The following is a 21,125-nucleotide window of genomic DNA, read 5'->3' as shown; positions in this document are numbered from 1 at the left end:
TGGCATTTTTCACAGAACTAGAACAAAAAATTGCACAATTTGTATGTAAACACAAAAGACCCCAAATAAACAAAGCAATCTTGAGAAAGAAAAAACGGAGCTGGAGGCATCAGGCTCCCTGACTTCAGACATACTACAAAGCTACAGTAATCAAGGCAGTATGGTACTGGCACAAAAAAAGAAATACAGATCAATGGAACAGGATAGAAAGCCCAGAGATAAACCCATGCATGTATGGCCACCTTACCTTTGATAAAGGAGGTAAGAGTATACAATGGAGAAAAGACAGCCTCTTCAATAAGTGGTGCTGGGAAAACTGGACAGCTACATGTCAAAGAATGAAATTAGAACACTCCCTAACACCATACACAAAAATAAACTCAAAATGGATTAAAGACCTAAGTGTAAGGCCAGACACTATAAAACTCTTAGAGGAAAAATAGGCAGAACACTCTATGACATAAATCACAGCAAGATCTTTTCTGACCCACCTTCTAGAGAAATGGAAATAAAAACAAACAAATGGGACCTAATGAAACTTCAAAGCTTTTGCACATCAAAGGAAACCATAAACAAGACGAAAAGACAACCCTCAGAATGGGAGACAATATTTTCAAATGAAGCAACTGACAAAGGATTAATCTCCAAAATTTACAAGGAGCTCATGCAGCTCAATATCAAAAAAACAAACAACCCAATCAAAAAATGGGCAGAAGACCTAAACAGACATTTCTCCAAAGAAGATATACAGATTGCCAACAAACACATGAAAAGATGCTGAAAATCACTAATCATTAGAGAAATGCAAATCAAAACTACAATGAGTTATCACCTCACACCAGTCAGAATGGCCATCATCAAAAAATATAGAAACAATAAATGCTAGAGAGGGTGTGGAGAAAAGGGAGCACTCTGGCACTGTTGGTGGGAATGTAAATTGATACAGCCACTATGGAGAAGAGTATGGAGCTTCCTTAAAAAACTACAAATAGAACTACCATATGACCCAGCAATCCCACTACTGGGCACATACCCTGAGAAAACCATAATTCAAAGAGTCATGTACCACAATGTTCATTGTAGCACTATTCACAATAGCCAGAACATGGAAGCAACCTAAGTGTCCATCGGCAGATGAATGGATAAAAAAGATGTGGCACATATATACAATGGCGTATTACTCAGCCATAAAAAGAAACGAAATTGAGTTATTTGTAGTGTGGTGGATGGACCTAGAATCTGTCATACAGAGTGAAGTCAGAAAGAGAAAAACAAATACCGTATGCTAACACATATATGTGGAATCTAAAAAAAAAAAAAAAAGGTTCTGAAGAACGTAGGGGCAGGACAGGAATAAAGATGCAGACGTAGAGAATGGACTTGAGGACACAGGGAGGGGAAGTGTAAGCTGGGATGAAGTGAGAGAGTGGCAATGCCATATATACACTACCAAATGTAAAATAGCTAGTGGGAAGCAGCTGCATAGCACAGGGAGTTCCGCTTGGCGCTTTGTGACCACCTAGAGGGGTGGGATAAGGAGGGTGGGAGGGAGATGCAAGAGGGAGGGGATATGGGCATATACATATGAATATAGCTGATTCACTTTGTTATACAGCAGAAACTAACACAACACTGTAAGGCAATTATACTCCAATAAAGATGTTAAAAAAATGTATTGAACATCTAATATATGTGCTTGGCATGGTGTGTTCATCAGTGAATTAAGATAGATCTGGACCGTGCCCTCATGGGCTTACATCTAGTAGCTAGCTGACACAGTTATGGACAGGGATAAGACCCAAATGAAAATCTGCTAACTCTAAATTTCTTCCATTTTGTATTTCACATGCTTCCTCCCAAATAATTTGAATCAAAATGTGTGACATTCCTCAAAGGTTACTTTAAAAAGTAGACCATTTATCCCACATATGAATTATAGGATGGAGAAAAGAGGTAGGGGTTGATTTTTAAGCTTCTATGTTGCCCAAGACCTAAGACGGCCCAGCCACGGTAAAATCCCCTTGTATCATAGAGCCTTAGTCAGTAGAAGGGATTGGAAAACCATTGTTTTCATATATTTAAGTTTTCAGTTATTTAAGAATGTACAGTTGACCCTTGAACAACACAGGGGTTAGAGGTGCCGACTCTGACCCTCCACACAGTTTAAAATCCACATAAGATGTATAGTTGGCCCTCCATATACCCTGTTCCTCTATATATGCAGTTCCTCCATATCAGCGGTTCTGCATCCCTGGATTCAACCAACCGGGGATGGTGTAGTACTGAAGTATTTACTCTTGAAAAAAAATCTGCGTATAAGTGGACCCACACAGTTCAAACCCGTGTTGTTCAAGGCTCATCCATATATTGTTGAAAATGGCATGAGTTCATTTCCCTGCATTACTAAGTAGTAACCTAAAATTCTATGACCCTATGACTCTTACTCTCTGATAACAGTGCCTTTCTAGTGTCTCATGGTCACAACTCAGAACAACTGTTCTCATTGTAATGCATTGTTAAGGGAGTAGATTAAATCTCAGCCTCTCAGTTATCTCAAGCAATTGGTTGGATTTTTCAGAATATTCAAAGCCTGCTTTCTTATGTTTTACTCTCTTTTCTAGACAATTAATTTTGGGAAGCCTATAGGAGGAGCTGTCATGGGCAATATATTCTGAGTTTTCATTTGTTTTCAGATCTTGCTCCTAAAAAAATTCAGATTTATATGTATTTATCCAACTTTGACTCTTATTCAAGTGAATTTTACGTGATCATTGTTACATCAGTTAAGACTCTTGGTTGGAAGTAAAAGAAAGATCCATTCAATTGTGATTAAGCAAAGGTAAGTTTCAGTGTAACTAGAACCTAGTTTTTCTTTCTCCATCTCTCAGCTTCCTGACTTTTGGGTCAGCTCCATTCTCAGACAGACAATCTCCACATGGTCATAAGATGGCTGCAGGAATGCCAGCCTCACAGACCCTTAAGTTCATATCCAGTGGAGAGAAAAAATATATCTGCTGGTGGCATTCATAAAAGTCTTGACATGTCCTTGAATTGCACTGGTTTAGGTCAGGTACCCACTCAGGAACACATGTGCAGGCTGTCTCGGGCCTGGGTCATGGCTCCACTCGATGTAGGGATCAGAATGCCACTGAGACCTCAAAGACTGAGAATGGGGAAAGGGTAAATCCCCAGAAGAAAATTGGAGGCTGATTCTGCAAGGAGAGGTAGGCAAAGAAAAATGATGGAATGCAATGATTAACACTACCATTGACAGCATTGGATGATTATAAGCATTGAACCAAACCCAGATTCTTTTTAAAGAATACAGCCATGGGCTTCCCTGGTGGCACAGTGGTTGAGAGTCTGCCTGCCAATGCAGGGGACACGGGTTCGTGCCCCGGTCCGGGAGGATCCCACATGCCGCGGAGAGACTGGGCCCGTGAGCCATGGCCACTGAGCCTGCACGTCCGGAGCCTGTGCTCCGCAATGGGAGAGGCCACAACAGTGAGAGGCCCGCGTACCGCAAAAAAAAAATAAGAATACAGCCATTAACCAGCTTGGATAGCTGTCCTTGAACTCAGCCAATGTCTGGGTAAACACAAGGATTAGGGTTTCTACTTAGCCTTAAGGACTAGAAAATCTAATAGAGACAGTAAAACCTGTTAAAGTAACTCTTCATTAGAGAAAGTGTAAGCTTGAGTAGGCACTTGGGAAGTTGTTTGTAACTAAAGGAAAGATTATTTTCTCTTACAAAACTGATTTATTTCTTGTTGCTTTAGGAAAGGAAGTACTTGATAAAGTGACAAGATAATACACATTCAGTGCAATAGTGTGATGGGGGAGGTAGGAATGGAAATACAATTTAAACTAAGGTTGCTAACAAGAAAGAGATCCTTGGGACACTGCATGGATAGGTGTTCTAATATTAGGCATAGATAGAAAAAAATCATTTTGGACAACTGCAACTCTTATTAGGAAAAATACAACAGCATTTATGGTCACTTTACTTCTTACCATTTTGGGTGGGATGTTTGAGATGCTTATCAAAATGAAGTTAACTTTCTTTTTTTTTTTTTTTTTTGCGGTACGTGGGCCTCTCACTGCTGTGGCCTCTCCCGTTGTGGAGCACAGGCTCCGGATGCGCAGGCTCAGTGGCCATGGCTCATGGGCCCAGCCGCTCCGCAGCATGTGGGATCTTCCCAGACCAGGGCACGAACCCATGTCCCCTGCATCAGCAGGCGGACTCTCAACCACTGCGCCACCAAGGAAGCCCTGAAGTTAACTTTTGACAATATAAGTGAAGTTAGCTTTTGACAATGTCAGTTAAACACAGATTTACTTGAAGTCATATGAGTGAGGTCTCTCTCTTTGGGTAAAAAGTGACTGAAACCCACATCAAACTAGCTTAGGCAAAAAAGAATCTATGTTGGAAGGCTCAGATAGTCCTGAGATGGCAAGGACACACCTGGGCCTCACAGACAAGGAATCAGAGATTCAAACACCACCCAGAGTCTTCTCCTTTAATCCCTTATCTCTGTTTCTCTTATGCTGGCTTTATTCCTAGGAATTATGCCAAAAACAAATCGAATGTTCCACTTCTCAATTTGTCTTAGGGAGAGAGTAAGCCTCTTTGCCCAGGGCCAGTTTTTCAAATCCTGAAGAAGGACTCTCATTGGCCTGGTTTAGGTTATCTGCAAACTCAGGACCAAAACACCGTATTTTGATCAGCCCTACTTGATATGGTTACTCATCTCTAGTCCAATTTGCTAAGGCCAGGAGTTGGGACTCCCTACAAGATGTTTGTGTTAGAAAAATAAACATTTTCCAGAAGAAAGAGGGTTGAAATGCTAGGTCAACAAAACCAGAGATGTTCACATCAAACATCCAATTTTTTCCTTAATAATAAGGAATATTAATGCCAATAAACATAATTATCACTTAACAAGTAGAGAGTTACAATTTCAATGCTAAAGACCACAAACCAAGATGAAATGCTTGGCACAGGTAGATAACCAAACATTTCACAGGTGGTGTCAGGCTTTGCTGGCTGTCCACCCTTGTCAGATGGCCTCCCTACCCTGCTGAGATCATGTAGTGTCTGTTGAAAGTCAGAGCTCTGCCCAGATTTCCTAAAATGAATCCTAACCTTAACCTTGGAGTTCTATGTGCCACTCTGGGACTCAAGATCAAATCATCTTTCACCTGCTTTTGACCTTAAGTTTCAATTCTAATAATCAGACCTCTGCTTTGCTCATCTTTACCTAAGCCAAGTTTCCCCCTCTCTCCGTCCTTCCATTCTCTTATGTGACACTGCAGAGCCACAGCCCTTCACAGACATGCTTCTTAAAAGGAGTAGTACGCAAGATCTTGGTTTCTAAGTACCATTTTCCACTCAAAGGAAACAGGAGTCCTTAGAAATGGCTGATTCCAAAGCTACAGGAAGGAAGTACAAGAGGAGCCTGAAACACCTTATTGTACCAGCAAATAAAGAGGCGCTCAAAACTGATGGGGAATGTCAAAGAGCTTGTAGGGCTCCTTATCTTAACTGAATTCTTAGCAGTATATAAAACTATTAATCTCATCCTCCTTCTTGAAACTCTCATGTCCTCTAACTTCTGGTCATTTTCTCAATAACAGCTCCTTCTAAGAGTCTTTTCTGGGTATCTCATTTTCTGCCCACCTCATAAACACAGGTGTTCCTTGGGGTTCTGTCCTCAGCACTTTTCTCATTCTATTCCCTCCCTGAGTGATCTTAGCTAATCCCACAGCTTCAATTATTATATAAACAATGGCTCTCAAATATGTACTTGCAAGTATATTTATATGTAGGTAGCAGAGGAGAGATAGATTTAGCACAGACAACTCTCTTAAAGCTCCAGAACCATAAGTCCATCCAATTGCCTCCTGGATATCTCCACTTAGTTAACTCACTGATATCTCTAAGATAACCTGTTAAAAACTGAAGACATTTTTGTCATCTCGTCTAGTATTCTTTATTTCTATTACCGATGCTACCAACATCTGACTGTCTAAGCAAGAAACTCTGGGGTTATTCTTAATGTCAGTGCACTTCAGCCAGAGATCACCAGAAACACATCTCTAGTTGAACAAACTGAATTTATTACTCATTGTAGTGAAGGAGGATACACAGCCTAGGGAACCCCAGGACTCAGAAAGAGAGTGTTTGAAAGAACCTATTAGAGAATTTGAGATTTGGTTGAGTGAGCTGAGAGAGGGCTGAGGCAGCAGGGGTCTGCTCTAGATCGGCCACTGTTGGAAAGAAGAGGCTAAATTTTACGACCGGCATCTCAATACATCTTATCTACAGGAAGGACGCCCCAGAGCAAGGATAGCACTATATATTGGTAAAGAAGTAGCTGTCACTCATTTCAGCCGAGAGAGGGGCGGGGTGTTTTGTGTTTTGTGGATGGCACAGTGACCCTGTTTTTGTCTGTGCTTCAACAAAATTATCAACTGGACTTGTTTTGTCTCATGTTGTGATGGTCTCAGAATAATCTTATCTGATGCTGGTATTCTGTGAGATTCTTATGCCAACAGAAAATAACATGGCCTAACTCTGAATGCCAGGTCAGATTCTGCATGTCAACAGCTGCTTTTTTCCCCCTCTTTCTCATTCATTACTCTCTGTCATTCACATATAAATTTCTTACCAAGTCCTATTAATTTTACTTCCTACATATCTCTAGAATCTGTCCCCTTCTCTCCATCTTCTTTTCTGCTTCTCTAATCCAGGCCATTATCATTTGTCATCTGAATTACTACATCAGTCACCCCACATTTCATCTTGCTCCTGTTCTAGTCCATCCTCTACCCTCCCCCAGTTAGCCAGAATGAAGTTTCTAAAAATATCACCCCTGCTTAAAATCTTCTTTGGTTACATTATCAGTCATGTTGCTAACATTTAAATGGTAAAATTAAAAATCACTGAGGTTAGCACTGAAATAAAACTATTCTTTTCTCCCTAAAAGGAATTAAGAAGGGTGGAAGAATTTACTTTTACACAAGGAATCAGCTGAATTTGGACACTATTTTGATACGCCTTATGACTCAATACAAATCAACAGAGTGACATGACTGCTAAAAAACAATGCATTATTGACACCATTAGCAGAAGTATACTGTCCAGAACAAGAAAATGATGTTCAGTTCAGTTCTAGGTAATACATTTTAAGACATTATTTTTAAAATATGTCCAGAAGAGGGCAACCAGGACAGGGAAACCATGGCATATGGATAATCAGAAAAAGTAGAGCTTAAAGAAAAATAGGGATATGACAAGTATTTTCTAATATCCAAAGAGCTGTCATATGTAGGAGGGACTAAATATATTTTGTATAGTTCTGAGGACAGGATCAATTCTGAGAATTACAAATCATAGGAAGATTGATTTCTACTCAGTATAAGGAAACACTTCCTAATAATTGGAACTGTCCAATAATGAGTTAGCTGCCTAAAAAGGTAATGAACTCCTGGTTACTAGAAGGGTTCAAGCCAAAGCTGAATAACTGTCTGGAAAGAATGCTATAAAACAGGAGATGTCAAACCATCTGTGATAAAGGTACAGTTTTTTTAATCCATTGTGGTCCAATACTTTTATAAATTATAATAAAACTAAATTAGTAGAATGAAAAGAAAAAAATTAAAAGTACAAGCTCAGAAGTTTTATTACCTAATTCAATGAATATAAACTTAAATTTTAATAAATAGAATTAGAACAAACATAAAGGAAATAAAAAAGAATGATAAAACTTGTTCATTGAACATGTACATTTAGGATTAATATAGAAAATTTCTATAACTATTAACATTTTGTTGTTCTTCAATTGTAACTGAAAAAAATTATGAGTGAATTAGCAGTTTTCTAGATTAGCCCAATATATGCATACTTTGAATAAATACCTTGCATATTAATATTGTAAAGTTTTAATATTTTAAAACACCGTGTGACAAATGAGCTTGTTTCTTTCTTGTTAAAATATCTACAACAGGGCTTCCCTGGTGGCGTAGTGGTTAAGAATCCACCTGTCAATGCAGGAGACATGGGTTCAAGCCCTGATCCGGGAGATCCCACATGCCGTAGAGCAACTAAGCCCGTAAGCCACAACTACTGAGCCTGCGCTCTAGAGTCCGTGAGCCACAACTACTGAAGCCCACATGCCTAGAGCCCGTGCTCCACAACAAGAGAAGCCACCGCAATGAGAAGTCCGCCCACCACAACGAAGAGTAGCCCCCGCTCACCGCAACTAGTGAAAAGCCCGCGCGCAGCAACAAAGACCCAATGCAGACCTAAATAAAGTTATTTAAAAAAAATTTAATCCAGGTTGGATTGACGACAATGGTACTTTCAGGGAATGATGTACATCTAAACTACTTCTATGAGATGTTTTAATATCATTCATAAGAAAGAAGTGAGTTTAAAAATAAGAAACAAAACCTATGGCTCATATCATAAAAAAAAAAGAGAACTGAGTGTATAAAGGGATGATGATGGGAATGGAAAAGAGAGGTTTTAAAATAATTTCAGCATGCTCAAACTATTCATTTTTAACTTTTCTCCAAAATGAAGGGAGTGATCCTGTAATTTCAAATTTTATTTTTAATTCTTCATTAGTTGCCAGTTAGAACAATGTATCCTGTAAGCCTATAATTAAACTTAAATCATCTTTTGATGAAATAAATGGATACCACATCTATGAATTTACTGTCTGGACATTCTTTTAATGGAAAATAAAATTCTAAGCATTCTATCAAATTAATAATAGTTTGATGATAACTTTTTGCAGATGTGCAACATCAAGATAATCACCTCTTTCACTGACAATTGTTAAATTATGGAACATGTAATCACGATCTGTAGAAACCCTGTTCTTCCAGGCTTCTACATTTTGTTTTTGCCCTTTGATTTTATCTTCCACTGAAAAACACCTTGCATTCCTCCTTTGAGTGGACAAATTCTGAAGATTCAAATTCTGGAGATATCAAACAAATTAATAACTCTAGCTGGCCAATTTATATCTAAAAAGTTGGGCCGTTGCAGGGGATGCGGGTTCGTGCCCTGGTCCAGGAGGATCCCACGTGCCACAGAGCGACTGGGCCCGTGAGCCGTGGCCGCTGGGCCTGTGCGTCTGGAGCCTGTGCTCTGCGGCAGGAGAGGCCGCAGCGGTGAGAGGCCCGCGTAGCGCAAAAAAAAAAAAAAAAAAGTTGGGACCAAGCTGGCTTCTTGCAATGATGCTAAATATTCAAATATACTCAATAGAATTTTCCCCCAGATAACCATCATATCTCAGCATGAAATCATAGTTCTTTATGATGTTTCCCAATTATCACATAATAAAGAGTAATTTCAAATTTATTGGATTAGCCTTTACATAATTTATAATATTTACTAAGTCACTAGCACACTTTAATTCAGCTGATGAGCTTTTTATACAAAGACTTTCTGAAAGAAAGAAGTGGTATGTTAACTTATATTCTGGGTCAAGGTCCTTAATTTAAGCAACTACTCCAGAATGTTTTCTTATCATTGCAGCTATTCATCTAATTGTATTCCTACTCAAAATTTCAAACCACATTCATTAACAATGTAATCTTTCACAGCTTTCTGTTGTTTACAGTTAGTTATGTTTGTCAGCAATGAAGCTGAAAAAGAGAATTCTTTGGACTTGTCTCTGATCGTCTAAGGCTGGGAGTTGGGGAGGACAGGCAGCAAAAGGAGCAAGAGGTCAATCTGAGGGATGATGGAAATGTTCTCTATCTTGCCAAAGTAATCTTAAGAAGAAAAGAGCTAGAGAAATCATGCTCCCTGACTTCAGACTATACTACAAAGCTACCGTCATCAAAAGAGTATGGTACTGGCACAAAAACCGACACATGAAACAGAACAGAGCCCAGAAATAAACCCACACGTTTATGGACAATTAATTTATAAAAAAGGAGGTGAGAATATACAATGGGGAAAAGACAGTCTCTTTAACAAGTGGTGCTGGGAAAACTGGACAGCTACATGTAAAAGAATGAAGTTAGAATGTTTTCTCACACCATATACAAAAATAAACTCAAAACAGATTAAAGACTTAAACGTAAAACCAGAAATCATAAAACTCCTAGAAGAAAACATAGGCAGAACACTCTTTGACAGGCACACGTAAAGATGCTCAACACTGCTAATCATCAGAGAAAGGCAAATCAAAACCACAATGAGAAACCACCTCACACCTGTCAGAATGGCCATCATCAAGACCACCAATAACAAATGTTGGCGAGATTGTGGAGAAGAGGAAACTCTTGTGCACTGTTGGTGGAATGTAAATTGGTACAGCCACTATGGAAAACGGTACAGTACGGAGATTCCTCAAAAAACTAAAAATTAGAACTACCGTATGATCCAGCAATTCCACTCCTGGGTATATATCCGAAGAAAACAAAAACACTCCATGGAGAAGATACACGCACCCAATGTTCATAGCAGCATTATTTACAATAGCCAAAATATGGAAGCAACTTAAGTGTTCATCAACAGGTAAATGGAAAAAGAAGATGTGGCATATATATATATATATATATATATATATATATATATATATACACACACACACACAATGAAATATTACTCAGCCATAAAAAGAATAAAATTTTGCCATTTGCAACAACATGGATGGACCTGGAGGGTAATACGCTTAGTGAAATAAGTCAGACAAAGAAAGACAAATACTGCAGATTATGACTTATATGTGGAATCTAAAAAAGTAAAAGAAATGAATGAATATAACAAAACATAAACAGACACACAGATGCAGAGAACAAACTAGTGGTTACCAGTGGGGAGAGGGGAGTGGCAAGACAAGGGTAGGAGATTAAGAGGTAAAAACTACTATGTATAAAATAAATATGCTACAAGGATATATAGTATAGGACAGGGAATATAGCCAATATTTTATAACTTTAAATGGACTATAATCTATAAAAAATTTGAATCACTGTGTTGTACACTTGAAACTAATATTGTAAATCAACTATACTTCAATTTTTAAAAATGTTCTCTATCTTGGGCTTCCCTGATGGCGCAGTGGTTGAGAGTCCGCCTGCCGATGCAGGGGACACGGGTTCGTGCCCCGGTCCGGGAGGATCCCACATGCCATGGAGCGGCTAGGCCCATGATCCATGGCTGCTGAGCCTGCGCGTCCGGAGCATGTGCTCCGCAACGGGAGAGGCCACAATAGGGAGAGGCCCGCGTAACGCAAAAAAAAAAAAAAAAGTTCTCTAGCTTGCTTGTGGTGGCAGTTACATCAGTGTATACATTTAACAAAGGTCATTAAACCCTATGTTTAAATATGTGCATTTTATTGTATGTAAATAATATCTCAATAAGGTGGATTTAAAAAATGGTTCTCCAAGAAGCAATCTTCCTCAACTAATCTAATCCTCAGTGACTGCTTCTTTTCCTGAACTTGAATGACGGTACTCAATTCATCAGTTGATTACTTAACATCTTATTCTGGCCTCCAATTGTTAAGCAGACCATGCTGCTTTATTGTTTAGCTCTCTCCCACCCCCACCACACCCTTAGCTAACCAGTGTGTGTGTAAAAGAGACAGTATTAAAATATATGGTTTAATTGAAGGAAATTATCAGTTATTGAGCATATCAGTGAGTGATCATTCAAGGAGAGCTGGTTTATAAGTAAAAGAAATTGTCCGAATTTCTTCTGGGAAAGAAAACTTCAATTTCTCACTAAAAGCCAACCATACCATGTGCATTCAGCTCTGTCCTACAGACACATGATGATCTAAACGCAAAAGTAAATCAGTTAAGATTAGTGATTCCTATTGTGATGGAAGGGTCATCATATTTGCTGCTTCTCTTTTCAAAAGGCAGAGTCTCTTTCCCCACTCCCTGAACCTGGGATGGCCTTGTGGAAGTGATGCTGAGCCAGTTCAAAGGCTTGGCCTTAAGAGACTTTACAGCTTCCAGTCTTGTACCCTTGAGACCCTGAAGCCATGTGAACAAACCAGGGCTGGCTTGCTGGATAATGAGAAACACAAAGGTCCTCTTATTGCCCCAGCTGACAGCCATTCAATCGCTGTTGACATACAGATGATGCCATCCAAGACTAGCCAGTCTCATCAACCCAATTAATAACCAGATGTATAAGCCCAGCCTACACCAGAAGAGTACCCAAAAGAACTGTGAACTAAGTTGTCGTTTTAAGCCAATGAGTTTCGGGGTAATTTGTAACTTAGCAATAAATAACAAATACTCAAGGATTCATACAAAGTTCTCTTAAAAGACAGACCAAGTAATTTTAGACACTTATCAACAAGTCATTAAATCCTTAAAAGAAACTGAAAGTGAAGGTTGAAGCTGCCACGTAAGGAATAGTTTTTCTCCCTGGAAATATTAATCAGAAAATAAGGTAAAGTGTCTCTGAATAGATAACTAGAATGAGTGAGGAAATAATCCAATGTTTTAATAGTAAGTGTATGATTTCAGGGGTACAGCCAGAGGAATGCTAGAGCTAGTTCACACCAACCTGTGAGATCCAATTATTAAATTTTCAGAAATTTTGTGAGCCAGTTGCTAAACCACTGGTAGATTAAATCAGCCATGATGAATATACTTACACCATGGAAATTGGCAAGCACTCCCAATCAGAGCCAGTTGTTAAACCTTTACTAGTATACCACTGGGCACATCTGCTATTGGAGGCAAATTTCATCAGTAGGTGTATACATACATATATACATTAAAACATCCTTAGGGTTTCCCTGGTGGCGTAGTGGTTAAGAATCTGCCTGCCAACGCAGCGGACAGGAGTTTGATCCCTGCTCCGGGAAGATCCCACATGTCGCAGAGCAACTAAGTCCATGCACCACAACTACTGAGCCTGCGCTCTGGAGCTGTCAAGCCCACAACTACTGAAGACCACGCACCTAGAGCCCATGCTCCGCAACAAAAGAGACCACCACAATGAGAAGCCTGTTTGCCACTAGAGAAAGCCTGTGTGAAGCAACGAAGACCCAATGCAGCCAAAAATAAAATATATATATAAATTAATCTAAAAAAAAAAAAGACGATGACATTGGTTGGTTCTGCCATGATATATGACCTTGGGCAAGTCAATTAGTCTTACTGAATCTGTTCCCATATCTGTAAAATCAGTCTATGCCTAAAAATCATCTTTAAAGGTTTCTTTCAGGTCTACTATTCTATCTTCTATGATCCTAATGATGGTAATTATACCTGGATGGCAATGACGGAAAAGGCCAATGGGAGCAATTCAAATATCACACTGACCATGCTACTAACCACAAACTTTGCTCTAATTCAATACAAACTAAAGTGGTGGTATAGTAGTAATTAAATGTGTTTTGGGTTATGGAGGAGGAAGAGGTGAATTCTGAGTAGAGGGGAAAGAAGAGAAGGTCTGGGCAAGATATTTTATCAATCAGGAATGAGATCTCATCTTTGAATCCACAGTGGCTTGAACTCTGTAGGTGCTTAATAAAATTTGCTGAAATGATTAGCCCCTGAATAAAACTTTAGAAGATACTATCCTGCTGAAATGAAGTTCTACTTGAGATTACCAGGTGTAACAGTGAGATTTTGCCTCAGTTTCTCCATCTAAAAACAAGCACTCATTTTTTAAGCAAAAATTCAGGCAATCATGACTGTGAAGTATTTTAGGCTTCCTGCAGGAAAATGTTATATAAATGTGAGGTGATGTTACTAAATCTAAGTAGATGCCTTTCTGCAGAATTAGAAAACACAGTACATACTCTTTCTGAGCATTTCTTCCCAGTGCATTTAACTGTTTAACTTTCAAAGGTTAAACAGCACATGAGAAAATAGTAAGGGGCTAATAGCTGAGCTGTAATAGGGAAAAATGTCTTTAGCATTGGAATATTTGCAAATTATTTTGGTAAAAATATTAGCAAGTAATTTTGAACTTCCGTGGAAAAAAAATCTAAGAAATCATTCCCTTTGACTATAAGCAATGGAGACATTTATTTATGCCTTCAGCAAAAGAAATGGTTTGCTAACTTCTTGTGTTTATGCACTGATATCCAAGCTGACTCATTTCCAAATACACATCTGAAACTGGAAAAATATTCCTTGATGGAATTATCCCATCCAAAATGAAGGCACATGATGTCTTGTTTTCCTCTTTTCTTAAAAATGCTGGAATCTAATTAAGGTTGCTTCTGAGAATATGTGGAAACCACACTTTCTTTCAGGCATATCAGTATCATTCCAGTACTAATGTTACTATGTGCTTAGCTGCAGGCAAATAAGAACTAGAGCATAATGTGACATAGTCTTTAAGGAACTGCTGAAAAACTATTCCTAGGAAAAACCACAGACAAAAAATTCTCAAAATTCTACACAATTTCAGGAGTTTCATAGATAATCCCAACCCCAAATCCCATTTACAGAATCCTTAGGTTAAAATCTCTGCACTAGAGTAATTTCTTTTACAAATCATATTAAGATGCTTGTGGTACAATGAATGTACCAGGCCATATTAGGCTCTAGGGACATGGTGGTACACATAGCCACTGAGGGTCTTTGCAAGTCATGGAGTTTACAGTCTACTAGGGAAGATGGACATTTATCAAATAATCACACACACGCAAAAATGCCTAATTAAAAACTTTTATCAAGTATAATGGAGAAAAGAATTACATCTGATCTCTTTTCAGACACCATGCAAGAAAGAAGAGAATGAAGTGAAATATTTAAAATGCTGAGATTAAAAAATCCACCAACATAGAATTCTGTACCCTGCAATATTATCCTTCAAAAGTAAAGGATAAATACTTTCTCAAACAAAAGTTGAGGGAATTTTCTGCCAGTAGATCTGCCTTGTGAAAAATGCTAAAAGAAGTTCTTTAGAGAAAAGTAAAATGATATAGGTCAGAAATGCAGATCTACACAAAGAAAGGAAGAGCAGTGGAGAAGGAATAAGTGAAGGTGAAATAAAAACTTTTTTTGGAACTTCCCTGACAGTTCAGTGGTTAAGACTCCACGCTCCCAATACAAGGGGCCCAGGTTCAAACCTCAGTCAAGGAACTAGATTCCACATGCAGGCTGCAACTAAGAGTTTGCATGCCACAACTAAGGAGCCGGAGAGCCGCAATTAAGGAGCCCATGTGCTGCAAATAAGGAGCCAGAGAGCCACAACTAAGCAGCCCACCAGGGAGCAACTAAGACCCGGCACAACAAAATAAATAAATAAATAAAAATAATAACAAAGTATTTGATTATGCATATATATGCTTGTGTATGAGAAATGAATGACAGCAATGATATAAGGGATAGAAGGGAGGAATTGGGGTTTTGTTATTATAAGGTTATTGCACTACCCATGAAGCAGTATAGGGTTATGGGGTAGTGCAAGAACCTTATAATAACAAAATAATCCAGCAGTATGGGGTGGACTTGGCTTAGTTGCAAATATGTATTGCAAGCTCTACGGCAATCACTATAAAAGGTCTAAAAAAAAAGAAGTATGAGAAATATGCTAAGAGAAAACAGAATCATATAAAATTATTATTTAAAACCAAAGGCAAGGGCTTCCCTGGTGGCGCAGTGGTTGAGAGTCTGCCTGCCGATGCAGGGGATGTGGGTTCATGCCCCAGTCCGGGAGGATCCCACATGCTGCAGAGCAGCTGGGCCCGTGAGCCATGGCTGCTGAGCCTGCGCGTCCGGAGCCTGTGCTCCGCAACGAGAGAGGCCACAACAGTGAGAGGCCCGCGTACCGCAAACAAACAAACAAAAACAAAAAAAAACAAAGGCAAAAAAGAGTAGAAGACAAAAATAAGAACAAGGGCAACAAATAGAGAACAGTAACAAATATGGCAGATAGTATTCCAACTGTATCAATAATCACTTTGAATGTCAATGGTCTAAATGCACCGATTAAAAGACAGACATTGTCAGAGTGGATCAGAAAACAAGACCAACTATATGCTGTCTGCAAGAAACCTATTTTAAACATACAGACACATATAGGTTAAAAATAAAGGGATAGAAATGACAACAACAAAAAAACAAACAACCCAATCGAAAAATGGGCAGAAGACCTAAACAGACATTTCTCCAAAGAAGAAATACAGATGGCCAACAGGCACATAAAAAGAGCTCAACGTCTCTAATTATTAGAGAAACGCAAATCAAAACTACAATGAAGTACCACCTCACACTGGTCAGAATGGCCATCATCAAAAAATCTACAAACAATAAATGCTGGAGAGGGTGTGGAGAAAAGGGAACCCTCCTCCACTGTTCTTGGAATGTAAAGTTGTACAACCATTATGGAGAACAGTACAGAGGTTCCTTAAAAAACTAAAAACAGGGGATTCCCTGGTGGCGCAGTGATCGAGAGTCCACCTGCTGATGCAGGGGACACAGGTTCATGCCCCGGTCCGGGAAGATTCCACGTGCCACGGAGTGGCTAGGCCCGTGAGCCATGGCTGCTGAGCCTGTGCGTCTGGAGCCTGTGCTCTGCAATGGGAGAGGCCACAACAGTGAGAAGCCCGCGTACTGCAAACAAAACAAAACAAAACAAAACAAAAACCTAAAAATAGAACTACCATATCATCTAGCAATCCCACTCCTGGTCATGTATCTGGGGAAAAACATAATTCAAAAAGATACATGCACCCCAATGTTCACTGCAGCACTATTTACAATAGCCAAGACATGGGAGCCACCTAAATGTCCACTGACAGAGGAACAGATAAAGAAGATGTGGTACATACATACAATGGAATTTTACTCAGCCATAAAAAAGAATGAAATAATGCCATTTGCAGCAACATGGATGGACCTAGAGATTACCATGCTAAGTGAAGTCAGACAGAGAAAGCAGAATATCATATAACAGCACATCTATATATAGAATCTAATTTTAAAAATGATACAAATGAACTTATTTACAAAAGAGAAACAGACTCACAGATCTTGAAATCAAACTTACGGTTACCAAAGGGGAAACATGGGGGGAGGTGATAATTAGGAGATTGGGATTAACATATACACACTACTATATATGAAATAGATAACTAACAAGGACCTACTGTATAGCACAGGGAACTCTTCTCAATATTCTGTAATAACCTATATAGGAAAAGAATCTGAAAAAGAATGGAGATATATATATATATATATGTATAACTGATTCACTTTGCTGTACACCTGAAACTAACACAACATTGTAAATCAACTATATTAGAATAAAATTTTTAAAAATTAAAACGGCTTTCAATAAAAAGTATCTACCAGGATGTTAATAAGAGCGTTCTTCCTAACAGGGAACAAACAGAAACAACGATTATGTCTAACAGTACGGAGTTAATTAAATTATGACAATCTACATTATAAAATAATATGAATCCATTAAATGAGAGTATTTACTGATATGGCAAAAAAAATTTATGATATTAAGTGAAAAAGCAAGTTATAAAACAACATGCATAATAAATATAATTTTTTTGAAATATATTTATGCAGCAAAATAACAAGAAAGAAAGGCAGCAAAAATGTTAGTGTTATCTTTAGCTGGGGCAATTATGGGTAATTTTATTTTCTATTTATTTAGTCTCTAATTTAAAAAAAAAATGATGCATTATACTCATGTTTAAAAAGCAACGTTGGACTTCCCTGGTGGTGCAGCGGTTAGGAATCCACCTGCCAGTGCAGGGGACGCGGGTTCGATCCCTGGTCCAGGAAGATTCCACATGCTGAGGAGTGGCTGGATCCGTGTGCCACAACTATTAAGCCTGTGCTCTAGAGCCCACGAGCCAGAACTACTGAGCCCGTGTGCCAGAACTACTGAAGCCCGTGTGCCTAGAGCCCGTGCTCTGCAACAAGAGAAGCCACCGCGAGGAGAAGACCGCGCAACGCTACAAAATGTAGCCCCCATCGCTGCAACTAGAGAAAGCCCGTGCACAGCAACAAAGACCCAACGCAGCCAAAGATTAATTAATTTAAAAAAAAGAAAAAGCAACGTCATTAGAAAAGTTAAGTAGCTCAATAGATACTAGTTAAGTAGATACTATGCTCCTTAAGAAGGGCCTATTTTTTGTTATTGGCCTGCCAAAAAGTATAATGCCTCTCCATATGTAGTAGGGGTTCAATAAATGCTTAATGACTAGATCGATAGAATGAATACAATAATGGCCTCACTTAATTTCACTACGTCATTTACTCTACTAGTCATTCTTAACTAAAGAAATCCACAAATTGTCTGTTGACTGTTAAGTCACTATCCTTTGGTTGAGGAATGTTCAAATTAAACCCTATGTGAGAGTGCCCTCTGGTGGTTTCACTGACAATGCTTTTTATCAATTTGAAGTGTGTGAATCCCCCGCACCAATGGAAAGAAATATGAGAGTAAGAACAGGGTAGTAAGATTTTCATGAAGCTAAATTTATTCCATTTAAAGAACCATCAGACTTTATGTACTTTTTAAATTTCTGAAAAAAACAAACTGACCTTTCACAAAGTGTTAGTGATAGTGGATAATAGGTTACTCCTCTGAGGTGGAGAAGCAGAGGGGAAGTGATAGTGGTGATGAAATACGTACTTATTCAGCAACTCATGAAGACCAAAATTCCAGGAACTACAATGTTAACTACAATGTAATATATTTCCAGTACAACAAGAACTAACTTAATTCTCCAAAGCACTGACATGTGAATGTGTGGTTTGGGCATCTTACAATTGAACAATCTCTATTTAGTAGATCCTTGTACTTAGAAGAAAATTTGTTATTTAATTAATTTAGTTTTTATTCTTCCTACTTTTATAACATGGCATATCTCAATCTTTGTAAAAATTTGGATATAAATCAACCAGAAAAAAACTATTTTCGAAGCTATGTCACCAAACACAGCCAGTTAATATTTCTGATTATCCAACTCTATTGACTTGTTTTTCCTTTGATCTTTCCCCCCAAATGAATAATATATTAATGAAAAGAGCATAAACCGCTTAAAAACACTTCCTTTCTGTAATAGAGGGTGGCCATTATTATTTTCTTTACTCTTTCCTATTCACTATTCCTTACATTTTACTCAACACTTGACCCTTCACCTTCCTCTATTCAAAGAACTAGATTAAGCAATAGACTTTGAATGTGAAATCATTTTTCACACCAAATTTTAAAATATCACAAATATTGCACAAGTTTGAATAAAGCACCTTTTCACCTTCTTAATAAAGACTCCTCACCTCCTAAATAGAAATCACAGGGGCATCAATGCTATTAAGGATCATATATAAGCTGGTAGGGATAATCAACAGAATAGACTATTAACATTTCTTAAGACTACTTTAGTAATATTAACATTTTAATCACAGAGTTGTATGTGCTCTGAAGCTCAGAAAAAAAATCTCAAAATGAATAATATAATATTCTTTCTAGGAAAGCACATTCTTGGGTGAAAGAAAACACCTCTTGTCATAGTGATGCCTTGTAAAAAAGGCTCTGGACAGTTTGGATCCTGGCTCTCCCACTTGCTAGGTAGGTAGGCTTCAAGTCACTTAGCCTTATCTGTAAAATGGGGATGATGCACCTTCTTCAAAGGATTATTGTGAGAATTTAATAATAATGTAAACTAAAGACCTAGCAGGTAGTAGAAACTGATTAAAATGTAACTATTTCCTAGAGCCACAAAAACGGAAACATTGTAACATCTATTTTCTGTGTGGATCTCATGAGTTTCTTTTCAAAGGCAGTTTAAAACTCTTCAGGAGAATCATGCACGTTTTTATTCATCATATTTATACTACTATTTGGCTGATAATGTAAAAGTACTTAATCATACCAGGCGCATAAAAATAAATAGTAGACTTTAATAACTCAAAAGGAAAATAAAAATAGGCTTCCATAAATAAGAATGTGAAATCCAGAACTACTTAATATATATAAAGAAATACACATTCTAATATATGAGAAGACATTTTATTATTTTACTATATAACGTATTAATGAATATACGCAATTTGTATTTTCTCAAATGGCAAATGAGACGCAGGATAACATTTCTCTTTGATTCCTGAAAACCTCAATATCATCTGTCTTTTGGAGGATTCAGTTTCCTACGACGTCTATGATACCTTGAAAAGAAGAAAATATTTAAGATAAGATTATTTTAATACAAGTTAACTGTTTCTGATAGAAATATCAAATTTCTATTACCCTGCTGTTTACTGGTATTCAAAAAAATCAGTGAAACCTAATACACACACACACACACACACACAGTTAGACACACCTCAGGTAGAAGATACTTCTTAATAATAAGTCACATTTTCCTGCTGTGAAAATTGTCTTCTATTAATTAAGCATTTGGAAAGTCTTTTTTTCAGATCTTGAGGTAGTTTCAATACGGCAATCTGGATGACTGTTCATTAAACACTGTGAACATGCAGAACGTGCTCTATTAAAGTTTTATTCAAAAGGGGATGATCAGCTCTAAATGGAGGCCTCTAAAGCTGCAAGATCATGTTTTTATAATAAAATACGATTAGTAATATGTATATGGAAAAATGTGCAATATCACAAAAATGGAAGAAATGCAAATTAAAACAGTGAGAAACGTTTTTACTTTTTTTTGCAATCACAAATATTTTAAAAATTATAATGCACAATCCAAGTATGAGTATGGTGAAGCAAGTAATATCAGACCCAACTGCTTAAAGTATTAATCAGTATAACACTTTTGAAAAACAGTGTGGCAATACTTAAAAAAATTTTTTTTAATAATCATAATTTTTGACCTAGTAATTCCTCTTCTGGAAATCTATCCTAAAGCAATAAGTAAGCAGTTAAAATATTAACTATTTTAATATTAAAATATTAATGGGGAAAGGGATGATACAGGATGCAAATTTATATATACAGTATGATAAAAACCATGTAAAAATTTATGTGAACTAATAAAGATTAAAACCATGTAAAAATTTATGCAAACTAATAAAATTTATGTATAGGAAGAAAAAGAGAAATAAAATGCATTGTTAGCAGTGACTAAGTGATTTCGCCATGAAGAATTCTTTCTTCTTCTCAACATTTCCTTATTTTCTTTATTGAGTTAAGA

The 21,125-nt window shown here is 37.7% G+C and overlaps 1 protein-coding gene across 3 annotated transcripts in view; it reads right to left on the bottom strand.

Annotated features, from left to right (window-relative positions):
* Nucleotides 1–19,968: 19,968 nt before the first annotated feature.
* The window catches only part of MRPL42 (mitochondrial ribosomal protein L42), a 46,129-nt gene continuing 44,972 nt past the window's right edge, over nucleotides 19,969–21,125 (bottom strand). For 2 of the 3 annotated variants that reach the window (XM_027107187.1, XM_027107186.1), the window contains one exon: nucleotides 19,969–20,142. In XM_027107187.1, coding sequence (XP_026962988.1) covers nucleotides 20,097–20,142 — 46 coding nt within the window. In that variant the 3' untranslated portion in view covers nucleotides 19,969–20,096. Of the gene's footprint in view, nucleotides 20,143–20,300; nucleotides 20,444–21,125 lie in introns of all 3 variants that reach the window. The other variant, XR_003432941.1, reaches the window with a different exon arrangement.

The sequence above is a fragment of the Aethalodelphis obliquidens genome, unplaced genomic scaffold (genome assembly GCF_003676395.1).
Source record: "Aethalodelphis obliquidens isolate GAN/ISIS:26980383/991018 unplaced genomic scaffold, ASM367639v1 scaffold8, whole genome shotgun sequence".
Taxonomy (NCBI): domain Eukaryota; kingdom Metazoa; phylum Chordata; class Mammalia; order Artiodactyla; family Delphinidae; genus Aethalodelphis; species Aethalodelphis obliquidens.
The sequence above is the reverse complement of the archived record's forward strand: the minus strand, read 5'-3'. Positions and strand labels throughout refer to the sequence as shown.